The sequence below is a fragment of the Kogia breviceps genome, chromosome 19 (assembly GCF_026419965.1).
Source record: "Kogia breviceps isolate mKogBre1 chromosome 19, mKogBre1 haplotype 1, whole genome shotgun sequence".
In the NCBI taxonomy this organism is placed as follows: Eukaryota; Metazoa; Chordata; class Mammalia; order Artiodactyla; family Physeteridae; genus Kogia; species Kogia breviceps.
Genome location: NC_081328.1, coordinates 20,027,585 through 20,048,820, shown reverse-complemented (window position 1 = coordinate 20,048,820; position 21,236 = coordinate 20,027,585). Strand labels below are relative to the sequence as shown.

Sequence of the window (21,236 nt, the reverse complement as noted above, 5' to 3'; positions counted from 1 at the left end):
AACACATGAAAAGATGCTCAACATCACTAATTATTAGAGAAATGCAAATCAAAACTACAATGAGGTATCACCTCACATGGGTCAGAATGGCCATCATCAAAAAATCTACAAACAATAAATGTTGGAGAGGGTGTGGAGAAAAGGGAACTTTCTTGCACTGTTGGTGGGAATGTAAATTGATAGAGCCACTATGGAGAACAGTATGGAGGTTCCTTAAAAAACTAAAAACAGAACTACCATATGACCCAGCAATCCCACTACTGGGCATATATCCTGAGAAAACCATAATTCAAAAAGAGTCATGTATCACAATGTTCATTGCAGCTCTATTTACAATAGCCAGGACATGAAAGCCACCTAAGTGTCCAATGACAGATGAACGGATAAAGAAGATGTGGCACATATATACAATGGAATATTACTCAACCATAAAAAGAAATGAAATTGAGCTATTTGCAGTGCGGTGGATGGACCCAGAGACTGTCATACAGAGTGAAGTAAGTCAGAAAGAGAAAAACAAATACTATGTGTTAACACATATACATGGAATCTAAAAAAAAAAAGGTTCTGAAGAACCTAGGGGTGGGACAGGAATAAAGATGCAGATGTAGAGAATGGACTTGAGGACACAGGGAGGGGGAAGGGTAAGCTGGGATGAAGTGAGACAGTAGCATGGACATATATACACTACCAAATGTAAAACAGATAGCTAGTGGGAAGCAGCTGCATAACAGGGAGATAAGCTCAGTGCTTTGTGTCCACCTAGAGTGGTGGGATAGGGAGGGTGGGAGGGAGACTCAAGAGGAGAAATGGGGATAAGTGTATATGTATAGCTGATTCACTTTGCTATACAGCAGAAATTAGCACACCACTGTAAAGCAACTGTATTCCAATAAAGATGTTAAGAAAAAAAAAGGCATCTTGGAATCCAATGAGGTGTATGTAATGACTTCCATGTTACAGAAGAAATTCACCTTTGTAGAAGTTAAATAATACACCAAAGGTCACTCAGCTAGTAACCGGCAAGCCAGGATTTGAACCATGTCTGCCTGACCCTAAAGCTTAGGTCTACATGTCTAAAACTTAATAGTGTAACATGGAATGTTCAAAGCCAAGCTGCTCATCTTTCTGACTTGTCTATTCTACTAAAAGATTTTTGGAAAAAAACAGCTACGTGGACATATCATGGAGTAGTCTTACAAATGGCACTGACAGGCTTCCCTGCTGGCGCAGTGGTTACAAATCCACCTGCCAATGCAGGGGACACAGGTTCGAGCCCTGGTCCAGGAAGATCCCACATGTTGTGGAGCAACTAAGCCCGTGTGCCACAACTATTGAGCCTGCGCTCTAGAGCCCATGAGCCACAACTACTGAAGCCCGTGCACCTAGAGCCCGTTTTCCACAGCAAGAGAAGTCACCGCAATGAGAAGCAATGAGAAGCCCGTGCACCGCACGGGCTAGCCCCCACTCACCACAACTAGAGAAAGCCCACTTGCAGTAACAAGCACCCAATGCAGCCAAACACAAATAAGTAAAATAAATAAATAACTTTAAAAAATAAAATAAAATAAAATAAATGGCACTGGTATTTTTCATGAGACAGGAAAGAAACTGTACAAGTGTGGAGCGTACACTACATACCCTGAGTACACCCTCAATCTCCTTTGAACAGGGATAAATTTGGTGGGATAAAACTGTAATACACTAAGTATCTAACTGAAAAATATTAGGTTTTGCTGTCAGTCTACCTTGTCTTTATCCTTGGATGCCTCTATAGCTGATCGCAGCATCTTCAAGAGCAGGAGGCCAGAGAACTCTTCCTGGAAGCTTGGGTCTGGTGTTTCCCTGTCCCACCCAAAGCAGGCAAAACACGTTAAAAGGTAAAGCCTAGTTAAATATAGACATGTACAAATTACATATTCACTCAGTATAACTATAAAAACAGCTCCACAAATCTGTTCAGATTATACCAAGAACTTACAGTTTATACCTTTTGACCTAGTAGGTCCACAGTCTTTTGGATGTAACCAAAAAGAATATCTCAAAATGGAGAGACTTCATGCACGAAAATGTTCAATGCATATAAAAGCCTAAAATAACATGAAAGTTCACTTACAGGGTAATGGTGAAATAATCATCACATAGTGATGACTGGGTAATAATAAATACCAATTTATAAGAAGTCAGAAGAAGTCAGGAGAATGCTTATACGTGTTATATGGTAAGAGTTAAATGACAAAAAGCAAGATACTTGTGTATGAATAAAACAGTTGCCTCTGGGGAGGGAAACTAGGGGATTAAGGTAGGAGAAAGGCTTTACACTGCATACCCCTTTGTACTGTTTGAATTCTTTTTTTAACCTGTGAATATACTACTTAAAAAAATACAAATACAATATTTAAAAAGTAGGGCAACCATTACTAAGGTTTTGGCTTTATAATAGGACTCAAAGATATCCTCTTGGGACCTTAGGCTTGGGAGTCACCCAGGAGAAATGAGCTGAGTCACCTACATGTTGACAATCAGAGTGTCTGTCAGGTTGCCTAGGGACCAGGCTGCTTTGGCCCGGACATTAAGAGACTTGTCTTGAAGTGACATCAATATTGCATTTGCTGTGTCTGCAACAAATATGACATCCTGTAAGATAAACCAAACAAAACACTGTAGTCACTTTAGGAGTTCACACTGCTACCTTGAAAATTCTGAAATTTATTTGCAGATAAAGCTGTAAGCCTTTACCACAAATCTCTATTTGGAAATCAAAATTCATTTACTCAATCTATTTACTCTTCTTCTTATATATTACAATTTGGACACTCATTAAAATCCCAGGGGAAGGTCTCCCACGATTCTGGTATGTGCCATGCACACCCAAGGAGCCTATAGATTTTGCTCTTGTGAACATCTTATAACCCAGCCTGCGACAACTGTCTATGAATTCTGAGCTTGGCTTGATTTCCACCCGAGGAAGAGATGTGGACAATGAAACACATTTCCAAAACACATCCTGTTCACTTACACACTTCTCAGAGAGATAAAGGTCACAAGTAAGAATGAAGGAGAAATTTATTTCCTTCTTAGTAAAAACTCTATTCGCTGTCTAAATTATCAGTATCGTATGGTGATGTCCCATTTCATTTTTTCCAATTATCCACTGATTTAAACATTTACTGTTTCTAGGGTCCCGGCCAGTGTGCAAAATCGTTAAAAACAAATGAACTACAGGCAGTAGCATATTTTAGTAGCAATTAAGGAAACCAGATTACAAAGCAATTTTATTTCCTTTACTGTCCAACTCAGGAGCTCTATATCCACCAAAGAGAGTAAGAAAATGGACTGTAAAGAGGCACAGTGGAGCTTCATGGGCTCACTCTGACCTGTCTGAGACAAGGAAAAAGCACGTAGACCCCAAGGGCCCGAGAGGTCGCAGCTTTCACTAAACGGTTCTTGCTGTCATTCAGCCCCAGCAGCATGGTGATGCACAGGATCTGCCTGTCACTCTGCAATGAGAAAGGTTGGCCAAGGGAAAGTGCAAATGAAACAGCCATGAGCCGATGTCGACAAGTGACTGTGACACACCTGTGTTGAATCCACATGCAGGAGTTGACCACAACTGAGCCCTTGAGGCTAACTTGGCAGAGAACAAAGGTTCAACTCAGATCCAGTTATCATCTGGGTACCCACTCGGGGCAGGGGTACCCACAGCATCGTGATTACATTTAACCTCTACCATCGTGAGTCAGGTCATTTTATTCTCCTACTTTAGTCAAGCTGCCTTCCTTATAAAAACTAATTTACATAAATAAGAATGCATGCAAATGCCATTAAGGATTAAAGGAAGTAGCAGTCTGAACACTGTGTGTCGGGCACCAAGCTAGGCGTTTTCACATGCTTCATGTTATTACATCATTTACAGTTTATACGTGATAAAACTAATTTTTAGAGAAGTTAAGATAACCAAAGAGCTAGAAGGTAGAAGAGCTGAGATTTAAACCAGCTAGGATTTAAATCCAAAGAGTTAGGATTTTCTAACTTTTGGACTTGAAATCTTTCTGAAATCTGACTTCAAAGCCTCTGCTACTTTCACTTCTGTCTCCCTGCCTTCTTTTTTTTTTAACATCTTTATTGGAGTATAATTGCTTTACAATGGTGTTAGTTTCTGCTTAGTTTCAACAAAGTGAATCAGTTATACATATAACATATGTCCCCATATCTCTTCCCTCTTGATCTCCCTCCCTCCCACCCTCCCTACCCCACCCCTCTCTCCCTGCCTTCTAAGCACAGGGAGTAAAAGCTCCTCTGAGACGTTAAGATTTCAGTGCTGCTCCCCACTGCCTTCACCCTACACTCAAATAGAACATGCACCTTTTCCTCAGAGATAATGTTGAATACTGGTTCAAAATGAAAACCAGTCAAAATCAAACTCAAGCTCTTATGCTCAGAGTCACAAATTAAGATGATAAAACACCCCTAAGGTTACCAGCAGATTGCTGAAGGCTTCCGGCAAGATGGAAGACAGGGCATCACAGGCGCTCGCCTGCAGAGTCGGATGCTCTGAATTCTGCAGGGCTCTGGGTAAAGGACCGTTCAACATCACAGTCCAGAACATCACCACCTGGAACAGAGGCACAGTTACAACTGTAGCCCAAGAGACAACAGTGGAACCAGCTCGACGCTACGACTACCACTAGTAACACAGTGATGAAAAGTTTTTCCTTAAAGTAGTAGCTTACTATAAATACTTTTACTAGTACTTCTTCCACAGCAATGAAAGGACCTTTAGAAAACAACTAATCAAATGCTTCTGTTTCATTCACGAGGAAACTACAGTCAGGTACAGTAAGGCGGCAACAGTGATGATAATAATGGGGGGGAAGATGAGGATCTCAATAACAGCAGCAGCAGCAGTTTTTTAAGAGAGCTTCCCATATGTCAGGCATTGTTTTAAGTGTTTTACACATATCAACTCATTTTAATCTTCAGCCCAACTAAATGAAGAATGTATCCTTATCTCCATTTTCACACCAGGAAACTGAGGCAGAGAGAGATAACGTAACTTGCTAGTGGGCAGCAGAGCTGGTCGAGAATCCAGCCAGGGCTCTTTCAAACCTCGAGGGCACAGGGTCTGGGGTCCCAGAGCAGCCCAGAGGCCATGTGCCCGAGTGCAAGGAGCACGGGATCCAGAGGAGGAGCTGGGGTGGAGTTAGCCCTTCAGCTTCTGCTTCCTGCCTCTGCAGCCTCAGGCAAGTCACTGAACCGGTCTAAGTTTTGGTTCCTCTTCAGTAAAACAGGACAAAGAGATCTACTTGGCAGAGTTTGTGGGATAATAAAATGTAAGACTGTGTGTTAAGTCCCTAGCACAGTGCCGGGTGCACAGTGGAGATTCTTAAATTGAACAACAGGCTCTGTTTTCAGCACTTTGAAGAATTTTCTCACTTCAATGCCCCTCAAGGTAGGCATCTGCAGAGTACCTTTAACAGTCTCCTTCCCATGCTTTATAAAAACCCTGGGATTTCATGCCTCATGTGCAAATCTGTCTGGGGATTTGGTGTCTCCATTTCCTGCCCCATGGACTTAGTCCTCAGTTTTGCCATGCATTCACACACCAATTCTTTCACCCCACAATCCTAGCTCCTGGACACCCAATCTGGGTCCTCCTGCCCCAAACCAGAAGAATGTGGACAGGTGTGGTTGCCAGCCTCCAAGATGGCCCACGATGATTCTCACCTCCTAATGCTCAGGAGGCCATCCCCTCCCACACTGACTAAGGCTGACTTGTGTAACTAACGGGGTATTGTGGGAATGACAGTGCAGAACTTCTGAAACTAGGTTTTAAAAATCCTACAGCTCTGTTTTGCTCACTCTCAATTCACTTGCTATAAGGGAGGCCAGCTGCCTTGTCAGGAGAACACTCGAGCAGCCCTCTGGAGAGGTCCTCATGGGAAGGAACTAAGTGAGATCTGCCATCAGCCAGCACCAACTAGCAAGGTATGCGAGTGATCGGGCCACCTTGGAAGCAGCTGCTCCAACCCCCATCAAATTCGGCTGACTGCAGTCCCTGCCAGCATCCTGGCTGCAGCCTCATGAGACCTGAGCCAGAACCATCAGGTAAGCTGCCCTCAATTCCTGGTCCACAGAAACTATGTGAGAGAACAAATGTAGGATATGGTTTTAAGCTGCAAAGTGTTTAGGATAATTTATCACTCAACAGATTAGTAATACAGAAAGTATATCCCTTTTTTACATATGAAACAACACTTAAGTTCAAAACAGTTAAGAGTCTTGCTCAGGGCTTCCCTGGTGGCGCAGTGGTTAAGAATCCGCCTGCCAATGCAGGAGACAGGGGTTCGAGCCCTGGTCTGGGAGGATCCCACATGCCGCAGAGCAACTGAGCCCGTGCGCCACAACTACCGAGCCTGCGCTCTAGAGTCCGTGAGCTGCAACTACTGAAGCCCGTGTGCCACAACTACTGAAGCCCATGCACCTAGAGCCCGTGCTCTGCAACAAGAGAAGCCACTGCTATGAGAAGCCCACGCACCACAACGAACAGTAGCCCCCGCTCAGTGCAACTAGAGAAAACCTGCGTGCAGCAACAAAGACCCAACGCAGCCAAAAATAAAAATAAATAAATTTATTTTAAAAAAAAAGAGTCTTGCTCAAAGTCACTTGGAACAAGGGGAGAAGTCTGGATTAAACCCAGGTCTGTCTGATAGCAAAGCACAACTCAACTCCCTGCAAACAGTGACATTTCAGTTTTAGTAGCAGTCTAGGGAAGGGACTAGAGCTAGACATTCTTTTTTTGAAATTTATTTATTTTTGGCTGCATTGGGTCTTCGTTGCTGTGCACGGGCTTTCTCTAGTTGTGGCGAGCAGGGGCGTCTCGTGGTGGCTTCTCTTGTTGCGGAGCATGGGCTCTAGGCGTGCGGGCTTCAGTAGTTGTGGCATGCAGGCTCAGGAGTAGTGGCTCACGGTCTCTAGAGAGCAGGCTCAGTAGTTGTGGTACACGGGCTTAGTTGCTCCGCAGCATGTGGGATCTTCCCAGACCAGGGCTCGAACCCATGTCCCCTGCATTGGCAGGCGGATTCTTAACCACTGCGCCATCAGGGAAGCCCAAGCTAGACACTCTTAATTCTAGCATTCTATCTAGGGTGATGGAAATTGTGAAGAGAAAAAGAATAGGCAGGATGAGGAGGGCAGAGGGAGAAAACGTCCCTAATGTTGAGTTGATCTGGCTTTTGGCACTGATTAGAAGGTTTTTTTTATGGGCTCACAAGTTCCTCCTGCAAAGAGTAACTGGCACAGTGTGGCGCAACACACACAAGCTCAGACCACAGAACTGAATGGGAACGAGGGGGAGGGGCCTGGCATGGAGGGGCTCAGGGAATTAAGACTCACTGAGAATCTACTATTTGCCAGAGTCTTCACATCTCATCCAATCTTCCAAAAGTCCAATGAGTTAAGGATTTTTACTCCTCTTTACAACAAGGAAACTACGCTCATAGTCATATATTCATTAAATGGTTTAATCCCATGCCTTCTGATGCCAAATCTTGGGCTCTTCCCACATTCTCGTCTGTCTCTTGGGCACACTGTGTAACCAAACTAGGTTTTGTGGGGGAAAAAAAACCCCCAAAACTGGTTCTTCCATTGCTGGCTGTATGTTACACATAATCTTACCACACACTAAACTGCAAATAAACTGAAATGCAAATAAAACCTATTCATCCTAGATTATAAACCATAATTTCTGATATTGGAAGAAACCATACTCTCTACACCACTTTATCACTGAGCCTCAAAATAAAACTGACTGAAGCGCTAAGAAAAGAGAAAACCGTGACTATACGTTTACTTACCAAGGTGACTGGCACCCTCTGATCAGGCGCTATGGAAGAATCTGGCTTATACTGTTGTATTAAGCCTGTACCCAGTTCTTCCAGAAGCTGCCAAGATACAAGAAATATAGAGATGAGTATTAGAACCACGGAGGTAAAGAGCCACTTCAGTTTGGAGATTACCTCAAATCAAGGAGAAAAGTAATTTCCAACTAATTTTCTTTCTTTTCTCAGTAACTCCTATCTCAGAGGCATTCTTTCCAGGAGCAAAATCACCAAGTATATATTGTTAATTTATTACAAAATCAATTCTTTGGGTTTACATGTAGAGCTGAAAATAGAGGAATGTATTGATATCACTTCCCTACCTGAAACCTCCTAAAGAAACTCAGAATTGATGGACATGCAGCAGAGGGAAGAGCATAAAAGGAAGAGAAGAAAAAAAGCACACAGCTTTTTTTTCCTTCTTTAAAATTGGCGTATAGCTGCTGTACAATGCTGTGTCAGTTTCCACTGTACAATGAAGCAAATCATCTATATGTATCCATATATCTCCTCCCTCCTGGATACCCCTCCCTCCCACCCCCATCCACCCATCTAGGTCACCAAAGAGCACCAAGCTGTGCTCCCTGAAGCACAAGGCTTTTAATGAAAATTACCTTTGCTCCATGAAGCTGGACAGATGGATCTGCCTCCCCCAGGCACTTGCAAATCACCTCTCCAAGCTCCATCAAGTAGACCTGAGTCATTGAAAAGTAGCCCCTTGCCAGATGAGCCAACACCTGCACAGAAAACAGGGGATTAACCCCAAGACCTGAATGCAGGACTGCAATATCCAGAAGTGTTTCAATATTTCAGAAATCACTCACATTCAGCAAGGGGCTGAAATCTGATGTTAATGAAATGAAGAACAACCATAATCTTCAATTAAGTATATCATAAAATTTTATGGTGTTTTATAATTTACAAAATGTGTTTCATTTAGATTATCAGTATTATCACACTTAAGCCTGGGAACAATTTATCTACTGGTAGGTATTTATTGAGTATTTCAGCTGAAGAAACTAAGACTGAAAAAGTTAAAGGTTAAAGAGGTTAAAGGACATGTTCAATATTAACCAGATAATTAGCAGACCCTAGGACCAAAATACAAATACTTTAATCTAGGGTGTACAGAAAAAACAAATACTTTAATATTTTTAAAATATTACAGAAAAATAAATACTTTAATCTAGGGTGGTTTTCTTCCTTTGAAGGAGCAAATACTTTGTTGTCTCTAAGCACATATAAGACCAAAGAGAAGTTTATAGAAAATTAAACATTTATTTAACTTTCAGATGCAGAAATCAAAGATTAACTCTACAACTTCTTTCAGAATTATTATATAATCTATTACACTGACCTGCCATATAATACCTGAGGTGACTAAAATGGCTTGCAACAAAAGGGGACGAATGTGGTATTTTACAACCAATCTCCCCCCACCTACTCCCCCCAAAACAAAACAACAAAGCATTCACACCTAAAGTGTGAATTCACACACAACCCCCACTAACACCAATGACACACGGCTTGGTTTGACCTTATTTTCACAGACTTACTCCTCAGGAAGTAATCACCCCATGAAGAAAGAATGACTACTCCCATTTCAGAGATGAGGAAATGAAACCTCCTACCTGTAAGGCCTCCAGTCGCAAGGGGAATGGCTCATAGGTGCTTCCTCCTGTGGAGCCAGCATCGCTACCTGAACAGGCGTCTTCCTTGGGCAGAACAACAATGGAAATGCAAAGTCGAATGAGCCAGCAGGGCTCTGAAGACACCTTTGGCGAGCTAACTGCAGCTTCTTCCAGAGGGGGTCCTGAAGGGGCTTTCTTCCACCAATCAGGAGGACTGACGTGAGGAGTGGCTGAATTGCTATTGCTGAGTCCAGAAGAACAGGGCTGTTGTAAAAGTAGCTGGACTTCAGGTAAAGGTGCATGAGTGGACACTATGGCCCCCAACAGTGTGAGACTTGACACACGAACATTAACATCTGTCAAAGGAATCAAAAAGAACCTATCACCACAGGAACAGTTACCGTAAGGATCGTAACTATCCCTGCAGGCAATTAAGAATTATGGCTTCTTTGTTTAACCTGAATCTAATTAAACCTCTAGATCTAATTTCCAGTTTAAGGGACAGACGTGTAAGTTAACACTGTAAAGAAAATACCCAACAAACTGAGAGTATACGACATACTATAAGACAACTGGCTTGGACCCTTCCAAAATCAGTATCATAAAAGAAAGAAAAAGGGCCGCAGACTAATCTAGAGTCAAAAAGACTAAAGTGAGGAGGCAGGACAAGATGGCACAGGAGGAAGATGTTGGGCCCTCTCCCCCCATGGACGGGAAAATTACAACTGCATAGAGAGCAACTATCTCTGAGAATGACCGGAAGACTAGCAGAGAAGATTTTCCATAACTAGGGATAAAAGGGAAAAAAAAGCCACATTGAGACAAGTAGGAGGGGCAGAGACACGGTCTGGCAGGGACCTACACCCCCAGTGCTGTGGACCACAGGCAGGAGGGATTTCACAGCCTCAGAGGTCGGCTCTGAACCCCACATTGGGCTCCCCAGCCCAGGGGACATGCATCAGGAAGATGAACCCCCATAATGTCTGGCTTTGGAAACCAGCAGGGCTTACATCCAAGAGAGAGCCAGAGGGCTGCAGAGAATTTAGAATCCACTCTAAAAGGCTGTGCACAAAAACTCACTCACTCCAAGTCCTGGCACACAGACAGCAGTTTGAAAAGTGCCTGATCATACGTGAAGGAGATTCATTGACTAATATTAAGGCGTGTCACCAAGAGGTACTGAGGAGCTGGCGAATGCCACTTAAAATTTTTTTTTTCTTTTTCTCCCTCTCTACCTAGGTGGCCAGGCACTGGCAGGCACCAGTTTTTTTTGGCTGCGCCACACAGCTTGCAGGATGTCAGTTCCCTGACCAGGGACCCAACCCAGGCCACAGCAGTGAAAGCACTGAGTCCTAACCACTGGACTGCCAGGGAATTCCCAGGCAGTCACCAGTTCTGACTCTCCCCATCTAACTTACTAGCATCACTCAACCCACCCTGGGTTCACCTGCGGATTCCACCCAGCTAGTGTTAATCTAATGCAGTCCCCAACTACAGCCAGCTGCACTGGGAACCAACCCCACCCCCTAGCACACCTGCAGAGAGCATGGGCCAACCACAACAAAAGGGCACATGCAACCCACACAGGAGACACTCTGGGAGCACCTAGCTCTGGTGACCAGGGGGGACCATACTACTGGGCCTCACAGGACACCTTCTATACTTAGTTACTCTATCAAGAACAGGAAATGTAGCTGACCTACCTAATACATAGAAACAAACAGAGGGTTAGGCAAAATGAGGAGACAAAGAAATATGTCCCAAATGAAAGAACAGGACAAAACCTCAGAAAAAGAACTAAATGAAATGGAGATAAGCAATCTTCCAGATAAAGCGTTCAAACTAATGGTCATAAAAATGCTCTCGGAACTCAGGAGAAGAATGGAAGGACACAGTGATAACTTCTACAAAGAGACAGAAAACATAAAAAAGAACCAATCAGAGCTGAATAAAACAACAAAAATGAGAAACACACTAGAGGAAACCAAATGCAGATTAGATGATACAGAAGAACAGATCAGCTATCTGGGAAGACAGGCTAATGAAAATCATCCAAATGGAAAAGCAAAAAGAAAAAAGAAACAAGAAAAATGAGGATAGTTTAAGGGACCTCTATGACAACATCAAGTGTACTAACATTCACATTATAGGGGTCCCAGAAGGAGAAGAGAGAGGGACAGGGACAGAAAATCTCTTTGAAGAAATAATGGCTGAAAACTTTCCGAACCTGGCAAAGGAAACATACAGCCAAGTCCAGGAATCACAAAAAGTCCCAAACAAGATGAACTCCAAAAGACCCACACCAAGACACATTATAATTAAAGTCAAAAGTTAAATAGAGGGCTTCCCTGGTGGCACAGTGGTTAAGAATCTGCCTGCCAATGCAAGGGACACGGGTTCGAGCCCTGGCCCAGGTAGATCCCACATGCCACAGAGCAACTAAGCTCATGTGCCACAACTACTGAGCCTGTGCTCTAGAGCCCACGAGCCACAACTACTGAGCCCATGTGCCACAACCACTAAAGCGTGCGTGCCTAGAGGCCGTGCTCCGCAACAAGAGAAGCCACTGCAATGAGAAGTCTGCACACTGCAACGAAAGGTAGCCCCCACTCACCGCAACTAGAGAAAGCCCGCGCACAGCAATGAAGACCCAACATAGCCGAAACTAACTAACTAAATAAATAAATGTATATATTTTTTTAAGTTAAATAGAGAATCTCAAAAGCAGCAAGAGAAAAACAACTAGTTACATATGGAGGAGCCCCAGAAGATGATCAGCTGACTTTTCAGCAGAAACTTTACATACCAGAAGGGAGTGCACAAGATATTCAAAGTAATGAAAGGAAGAAAAACCCTTACAATCAAGAATATTCCCTTTGGCAAGGCTCTCATTCAGAACTGAAGGAGAGATAAAGAGTTTCCCAGACAAGCAAAAACTAAAGGAGTTCATCACCACTAAACTGACCTAACAAGAAATGTTGAAGGGACCTCTTTAAGCAGAAAACAAAACTATAAGTAGAAACATAAAAATTATGAAAGAAAAAAAAATCTCACTATAAAGGCAAACATATAGTAAAAGTAGTGGAACAACCACCTATATAGGTACTATGAAGGTTAAAATACAAAAGTAGTAAAATCCTATATATCTACAATAATTAGTTAAGAGATACACAAAACAAAGATGTTAAAGATGACATCAAAAACATAAAACATGGGGGTAGGGAGTGAATATGTAGTGCTTTTAGAATGTGCTCAAACTTAAGCAACCATTAACTTAAAATAGACTGCTGTATACCAGGTTGTTATATAATAACCTCATGGTAACCACAAATCATAAAACAATACTAGATAAACTCAAAAAACAAAGAGAAAGGAACAGTAAGTCCCCTACATATGAACCTTCAAGTTGTGAACTTTCAAAGACGCAAGCATGCGTTCCATCAGTGTGAGGTGTGAGTAAAATAGCAGCTTGCCCTCCGTCTCCTAGCTGATGATCCTTCAGCTCTACCATCTCCCACCTCCACTCCCTCCTCCAGTCAGAACTCTTCTTGCCTGTTCACTTGATGCCAGCCCCTGTAGGCCAGCCATTATACTGTACTACTGTACTTTTCAAGGTACTGTAAGATTTAAAATGTTTAATTTTTTGTTTTTTATGTATTAATATTATAAACCTATTACAGTACAGTACTATATAGCCAATTGTGTTAGCTGTGTACCTAGGCTGTTTGACTTATGACCAAATTGGACTTACGAACATGTTCTCAGAACGGAACTCGTTTGTATGTAGGGGACTTACTGTACAAACATAATACTCAAGAAAGTTGTTAAATCACAAGAGAGCAAGAGAAGAGGAAAGGAACAGAGAAAAACAACAAAACTAAACAGAAAACAATTAACAAAAAGGCAGTAAGTACATAACCATCAAAAGTTACTTTAAATGAAAATGGACTAAATGCTCCAATCAAAAGACATAAGGTGGCTGAATGGATAAAAAAGCAAGACCCATATATATGCTACCTACAATAGACTCACTTCAGATTTAAAGACACACAGAAATTGAAAGTGAGAGGATGGAAAAAGATATTCCATGCAAATGCAAATGAAAAGAAAGCTGGGGTAGTAATATTTATATCAGACAAAATAGACTTTACATGTACCACAATGTTCACTGCAGCACTATTTACAATAGCCAGGACATGGAAGCAACCTAAGTGTCCATCGACAGATGAATGGATAAAGATGTGGCACATATATACAATGCAATATTACCCAGCCATAAAAAGAAATGAAATTGTGAGTTATTTGTAGTGAGGTGGATGGACCTAGAGTCTGTCATACAGACTGAAGTAAGTCAGAAAGAGAAGAACAAATACCATATGCTAACGCATATATATGGAATCTAAAAAAAAAAAAAAGGTTCTGATGAACCTAGGGGCAGGAAAGGAATAAAGACGCAGACGTAAAGAGGACACAGGGAGGCAGAAGGGTAAGCTGTGACAAAGTGAGAGAGCAGCACTGACATATATACACTACCAAATGTAAAATAGATAGCTAATGAGAAGCAGCTGCATAGCACAGGGAGATCAGCTCGGTGCTTTGTGACTACCTAGAGGGGTGGGATAGGGAGGGTAGGAGGGAGACGCAAGAGGGAGGGGATATGGGGATATATGTATACATATAGCTGATTCACTTTGTTATACAGCAGAAACTAACACAGCATTGTAAAGCAATTATACCCCAGTAAAGATGTTAAAAAAATAGACTTTAAATCAAAGACTGTAACAAGACAAAAAAGTGCATTACATAAAGAGATCAATCCAACAAGAAGATTTAACACTTGTAAATGTATGTGCACCCCACATAGGAACAGCTAAATATATAAAGCAAATATTAACAGACATGAGGAGATACTGACAGTAATATAATAATAGTAAGGACTTTAACACCCCACTTATATCAATGGATAGATCATCCATACAGAAGGAAACAATGTGTTTAAGGAAACACTGGCCTTAAATGACACATTATACTACCCTGACTTAATAGATAGAGAGAACATTCCACCCAAACCCAGCAGGATACACATTCTTTTCAAGTGCACGTGAAACATTCTCCAGGATAGATCACATGTTAGGCCACAAAACAAGTCTCAATAAATTTAAGAAGACTAAAATCATATCAAGCATCTTTTCAGACCAAAATCCTATGAGACTAGAAATCAACTATAAGATAAAGAACTGGAAAAAACACAAACAAGTGGAGTCTAAACAACATGCTACTAAACAACCAATAGGTCACTGAAAAAAATCAAAGAGGAAATTAAAAAATACATTGAGACAAATGAAGATGGAAACACAGTGTTTCAAAATCTATAGGGCACAACAAAGGCAGTTCTTAGAGGGAAGTTTGTAGCAATACCGCCTACTTCAGGAAACAAGAAAAACCTGAAATAAACAATCTAACCTCATACCTAAAGAAACCTAAGAAAAGAAAAACAAAACTCAAAGGGGAAAATAAGGATCAGAGTGGAAATAGATGAAATAGATATTTAAAAAAAAAAGATCAATGAAACCACAAGTTGGTTCTCTGAAAAGATAAACAGAATTCATAAATCTTCAGCCAGACTCATCAAGAAAAATAGAGAGGGCCCAAATCAATTAAATCAGAAACGAAAGAGGAGATACAACCAACACCACCGAAGATGTTGGTTATAAACAGTTATATGCCAATAAATTGGACAACCTAGAAGAAATGGATAAATTTCTAAAAACATACCATCTTTCCAAGACTGAATCAGAAAGAAATAGAAAATCTGAACAGACCAATTACTAGTAATGAAATTAAATCAGTAATCAAAAAAACTCCCCCAAAACAAAAGTCCAGGACCAGATGGCTTCACAGATGAATTCTACCAAACATTTAAAGAAGATTTAATATCAATTGTTCTCACACTATTCCAAAAAACTGAAGAGAATTCAATTTCCAAATTCACTCTACCAGGCCAGCATCACCCTGATAGCAAAACCAGACAAAGACACTACAAAGAAAGAAAATTACAGGCCAATATCCCTGATGAGCACAGATGAAAAAATCCACAACAAAATATCAGCAAACCAAAGTCAGCAATACATTTAAAGGATCATACATCATGATCAAATGGGATTTACCTCAGGGATGCAAGGATGGTTCAATATCTGCAGATCAATCAACCTGATACACTACATTAACAATATGAAGAGTAAAAATCATATATCATCTCAATAGATGCAGAAAAAGCTTTTGACAAAATTCAACATCACTTTATGCTAAAACCTCTCAACAAAGTGGATATAGAGGGAACATACCTCAAGATAATAAAGGCCATATATGACAAACCCACAGCTAACATACTGAACAGTGAAAAGCTGAAAGCATTTCCTCTAAGGTTAGGAACAAGACAAGTATGCCTACTCTTGCCACTTCTATTCAATGGAGTATTGGAAGTCCTAGACACAGCAATCAGACTAGAAAAAGAAATAAAAGGCATCCAAATTGGAAAGGAAGAAGTAAAACTGTCACTGATGACATTATACTATATATAGAAAACCCTGAAGACTCCACCAAAAAACTATTAGAATAAATGAATTCAGTAAAGTTGCATAAAATTAATATACAGAAATCTGTTGCATTTCTATTCACTAATAACAATCCATCAGAGAAAGAAATTAAGAAAACAATGCCATTTACAATTGCATCAAAAAAAAAAAAACACCTAAGAATTTAGCCAAGAAGGTGAAAGACCTGTATTCTGAAAACTATAAGATATTGATGAAAGAAACTGAAGACAACATAAATAAATGGAAAGATACATATACCATGCTTATGGACTGGAAGAATTAATATTGTTAAAGTGTCCTTACAACCCAAAGCAATCTACAGGTTCAATGCACTCACCATCAAAATACCCATGGCATTTTTCACAGAACTAGAACCAATAATCCTAAAACTTGTAGGGAACCACCAAAGACCCCAAATAGCCAAAGCAATCTTGAGAAAAAAGAACAAAGCTGGAGATATCACATGCCCTGATTTCAAACTATACTACAACACTGCAGTAATCAAAACAGAATAGAGAGCTCAGAAATAAACCCACACTTATATGGTTAATTTATCTATGACAATGGCAGCAAAAATATGCAATGGAGAAAAGACAGCATCTTCAATAAATGGTGTTGGGAAATCTGGATAGCTACATGCAAAGGAGTGAAACTGGACCATTTTCTTGTATCATATACAAAAACAAATTAAAAATGGGTTTAAGACTTAAACGTAAGACCTGAAACCATAAAACACCTAGATGAAAACATAGGTTGTAGACTCTTTGATGTCAGTCTTAGAAGTATTTTTTTGGATTTGTCTCCTCAGGCAAGGGAAACAAAAGCAAAAATAAGTCAGATTACATCAAACTAATAAGCTTTTACGCAGTGGAAGAAATCTTTAGTAAAATGAAAAGGCAACCTACTTAATGGGAGAAGATATTTGCCAATGATATATCCGTGTGTGTATGTGTATGTGTGTATATATATATATTTCTTAAAAAGGAAATCATAAAACTCTGTAACAAAAAAAACCAATCCCATTAAAAAATGGTCAGAGAGCCTGAACAGCCCTTTCTCCAAAGAAGACATACAAATGGCCAAGAAAAACATGAGAAGATGCTCAACATTACTAATCACCACTAATCATCAGGGAAATCAAAAGCACAATGAGACATCACCTCACATCTGTCACAATGGCTATCATCAAAAAGACAAGAAACAAGTGTTGGCAAGGATGTGAAGAAAAGGGAACCCTCGTGTACTGTTGGCAGGAATGTAAATTGGTGCAGCCACCATAGAAAACACTATGGAGGTGCCTCAAAAATTAAAAACAGAACTACCATACGATCTAGCAATTCCACTTCTGGGTATTCACTCAAAGAAAACAAAAACACTGATTTGATATATGCACCCCAATGTTCACTGCAGCATTATTTACAATAGCCAAGATATGGAAACAACCTAAATGCCCAACCTCAGTGGATAAAAAAGATGTGGCATATGTATACAAGGGAATATTACTCAGCCATAAAAAAAAGAACTTCCCTGGTGGCAGAGTGGTTATGAATCCGCCTGCCAATGCAGGGGTCACGGGTTCAAGCCCCGGTCTGGGAAGATGACACATGTCACAGAGCAACTAAGCCTGTGCACCACAACTACTGAACCTGTGCTCTAGAGCCCACGAGCCACCACTACTGAGCCCATGTGCCACAATTACTGAAGCCATGGGCCTAGAGCCTGTGCTCCACAACAAGAGAAGCCACTGCAATGAGAAGTCAGGGCGCCGCACCTAGAGAAAGCCTGCACACAGCAATGAAGACCCAATGCAGCCAAAAATAAATAAATAAATAAATTTATTTTTAAAAAATGAAATCTTGCCATTTGCAACAACATGGATGGAACTAGAGGGTATTATGCTGTTAAATAAGTCAGACAGAGACAAATACTGCATAATCTCACTTATATGTGGAATCTAAAAAGCAAAACAAATGAACAAACAAAACAGAAACAGACTTATAGATACAGAGAGCAAATTGGTGGTTGCCAGAGGAGGTTAGGGGATGCGTGAAACAGGTGAAAGGGATTAAGAGGTTACAAACTTGCAGTTATAAAATAATTAAGTCACAGGGATATAATATACAACATAAGGAATATAGTCAATAATACTGTAATAATTTTGTACTGTGAGAGATGGCTAGCTACTAGACTTACCGTGGTGATCACTTGTGATGTATTTAAATGTTGAATCATTATGCTCACCTGAACATAATGCCAACTACACTTCAATTTAAAAAAAAGTTTAAAAGGCTAAAGTGACATAAAAACTAAATATAATGCATGAACCTTGAATGAACCCAGGTTTTTAAAAAAAGCTATAAAAGACTTTTGGGGACACATGAGGAAATCTGAATGTGGACTAGACATTAGATAATGCTATGGAATCAATGTAATTTTCTTAGGTGTGAGAATGGTATTGTGTTTTTTAGGAGACTGTCTTTATTTTGGGGAGATACGTACTGTGGTATTTAGGGTGAAATATGTCTATAATTTACCTTCAAATGGTTCAAGGGGAAAAAGTCTATATAAATATGTACACATAGACCAAAATATGCACATAAACACATACATGTACACATATACACACTGATACATATATGTAGAGAGAGAAAGCAAATATGACAGTGTTAACAACTGTTAAGTCTAGGTAGAGGTAACAGGTGTTCACTGTACAATAGTACAAATTTTCTGTGGGTTTGAACATTTTAATAATAAAAGGTTGCTGGAGGACAAAGTCAGATACTTGAAAGGGACCTTTGAGACACGGTCCACTCCCCTCAGTTTGCAGATGAAGAGAAGCTAGTGCGGTGGAATGAGCAGGGGACTGAGCCAGAAGACTTGGGCTGTCTTAATCTTACCTCTGCAACTAAACGTGATAAGCAATCTTAAGGCAAGATTTACCTTCCTGGGTCCCCTTTTACACACTGGTGAAAGGGATGGATTGGACTTTGTTTTCATATCATTATCTCATTTAAGCCTCATAAAAATCTTATGAGGTAGGCATAGATCTTCCTGTTAGGAGGAAATTAGGGTTCAGAGAAGGTCATGGCTATGCGATGGCAAAAATGGGAGTGAGCTGCAGACTGAAACTGGGTCCAGAACATCTCCCACGATGGCACAAAAACATCCATGCCTCCTTCAAGTTCTACAATTCTGACTAAGAACTCAACAGAATGTGGTCTGATCCTGAAGCTTGGAACAAAAGAAAAACAAATCTAAAGGCAACACATATATATTATATGTGGGAGTAAGTCAGGAAATAAGAAATAAGACAGTAGTTAGATTTGAGGTGCTGAAATTTTATCTGAACTCCAGAAGAGATAATGTTAAAGAAGTTTGGTTTTATATTCCACTTCTTCTTTCCAAAATGAGGATAATGTCTGTCTATCTGACTGTCCGTCCATCCTCTACTTATATTTAAAGGATATGAACTATTACATACTAGAGTGGGACCCCCAGGGATTTTGCTCAATCTCAACTCTAAAGGGATACCCTGGTCACTGCACTGATGCATTGAAGAGGCATTAAACTTTACAGTTAATTCTCCAGGTCACTTCTTTCCAGTGGTGTCCACTGGGGCTTTAGGGGTCAAAAGTGGGGTTCTAGCAATAGTTGATACCCCCCAAAATTTGAGAAGAATAAGCAGAGATATCTTAGAGTTATAAAAATGCTCTATTTTTTTAAACTAATAATCTAGATCTGATTGATATAAAGAAGCAATCAGTTTCAAACTACCACCAACCTTTGTGGCGGATATAAGGCTTTATCTGGTTCCAGACTTTGGTCAGCAGGCTGAGTTTCAGACGGTTATAAGGTGAATTTGATACTAAGTTTGCAAGGCACTGCAAAACACAAAGAAGAGCTCATCAGTGGGCCTGATACAGTCACAGCATAGAGACAAAATTTTAGAGCCTTTAATTTAAAAAGTCTTTATACTTATTTAAAAACCAATCCTTCTCCTTTTTGGTTTTTTTTCAGGGGGAATAACACTTGTATTCTCATTGGTCCAACGTAATACTAAAGATAAAGCAGTACTTTTAGTAAAACATTTATTTGGACATACAGAGATTGTAGCTATGATCAGACAAGTAGGAACAGACTTCCAAACAGTATATCTTTAATAAAATTACTACTTAGTTATATTCGTAAGTCAATTCACTTTTGGGCAATATAAACATTATGCAAAAAGAGAGAAACTGCTTCTGTTAACTCACCGATAACTTGGCACATTTACCTTAATTATCTGAGTAAGGGTCTGTGAAGATGATTCAGCCACCAAAGCTAACAAAAGACATCTGTGCAACTCTTTAATGCTAGAAGCAATCATTACAGAAAAGGGAGTGAAAGCCCTTCTGTGGTCACTGGTATCTTCAGCAACAGAAAGAAACTGCTTTGAGCCTTCCAAGATGGCAGATAAAACTTGCAGAGCACAGGCACGCGTCTGAAATTTCAGGATGATGCACATCAGTTAGAAATCAGGAGTCGAATCCCCTTCTCCCTATATATATGTTTTTCATTTTCAAAGTATTTAGGATCCCTTTAATTAGAGGAATAAAGGCAATGTGATTATCCATCAGGCCCTAAGAGCAGCCGCGAACTAAGCCACCTGCGCGCCGCCCCACCGCCACACTTCAAAAAACCAACAGAGCCTCAAATCACATGGCTGTTAGGGCTTCCTACTGTAAGGCATAAGCCTAAGCTGCACCACAGTATAAAAACCTGACGTCACAAGCATGAAAATAACTTAAAGATGAGAAGCCTAGTTTATTAAAGCATAAAGCCAAATTAAAAGAGAAAAGCAAACCGCCTGTGGGCAGGAAAAACTACACGCATCTAGGGTCTGTTTCATATCAAAGTTCCTGAGGATCTTCTGCTTTACGTTCCAACCTAAAGCGCCCGTGAGTGCTCAATAGTAAATAGGATACTAGAAACTTTGTGCATACTCAGCTTGGCAGGCACCATTAGTGACCCAACTTTCAGAAACATTCTTAGGTACAGAAAATAAAATCTGCAATAAAATCTTTGATACTCAAAGGAATACTATTAAATATAACTTTATGGATAGAAAGGAAAACATGTGCACCTTTATC

At 40.4% G+C, this 21,236-nt stretch overlaps 1 protein-coding gene across 6 annotated transcripts in view; it reads right to left on the bottom strand.

Annotated features, from left to right (window-relative positions):
• Positions 1-21,236, bottom strand: part of HEATR6 (HEAT repeat containing 6) — a 54,433-nt gene that overhangs the window by 7,605 nt on the left and 25,592 nt on the right. For all 6 annotated transcript variants that reach the window (XR_010838328.1, XR_010838329.1, XR_010838330.1 and 3 more), the window contains 9 exons: positions 20,381-20,587; positions 19,889-19,988; positions 9,512-9,867; positions 8,495-8,617; positions 7,857-7,943; positions 4,481-4,615; positions 3,378-3,500; positions 2,513-2,637; positions 1,749-1,845 (listed from right to left, as the gene is read on the bottom strand). Coding sequence is in view for 3 of the 6 variants with exons in the window: in XM_059048611.2 (XP_058904594.2) it covers positions 1,749-1,845; positions 2,513-2,637; positions 3,378-3,500; positions 4,481-4,615; positions 7,857-7,943; positions 8,495-8,617; positions 9,512-9,867; positions 19,889-19,988; positions 20,381-20,587 (1,353 nt within the window). In the remaining 3 variants the exon portion in view is untranslated. The remainder of the gene's footprint in view (positions 1-1,748; positions 1,846-2,512; positions 2,638-3,377; positions 3,501-4,480; positions 4,616-7,856; positions 7,944-8,494; positions 8,618-9,511; positions 9,868-19,888; positions 19,989-20,380; positions 20,588-21,236) is intronic.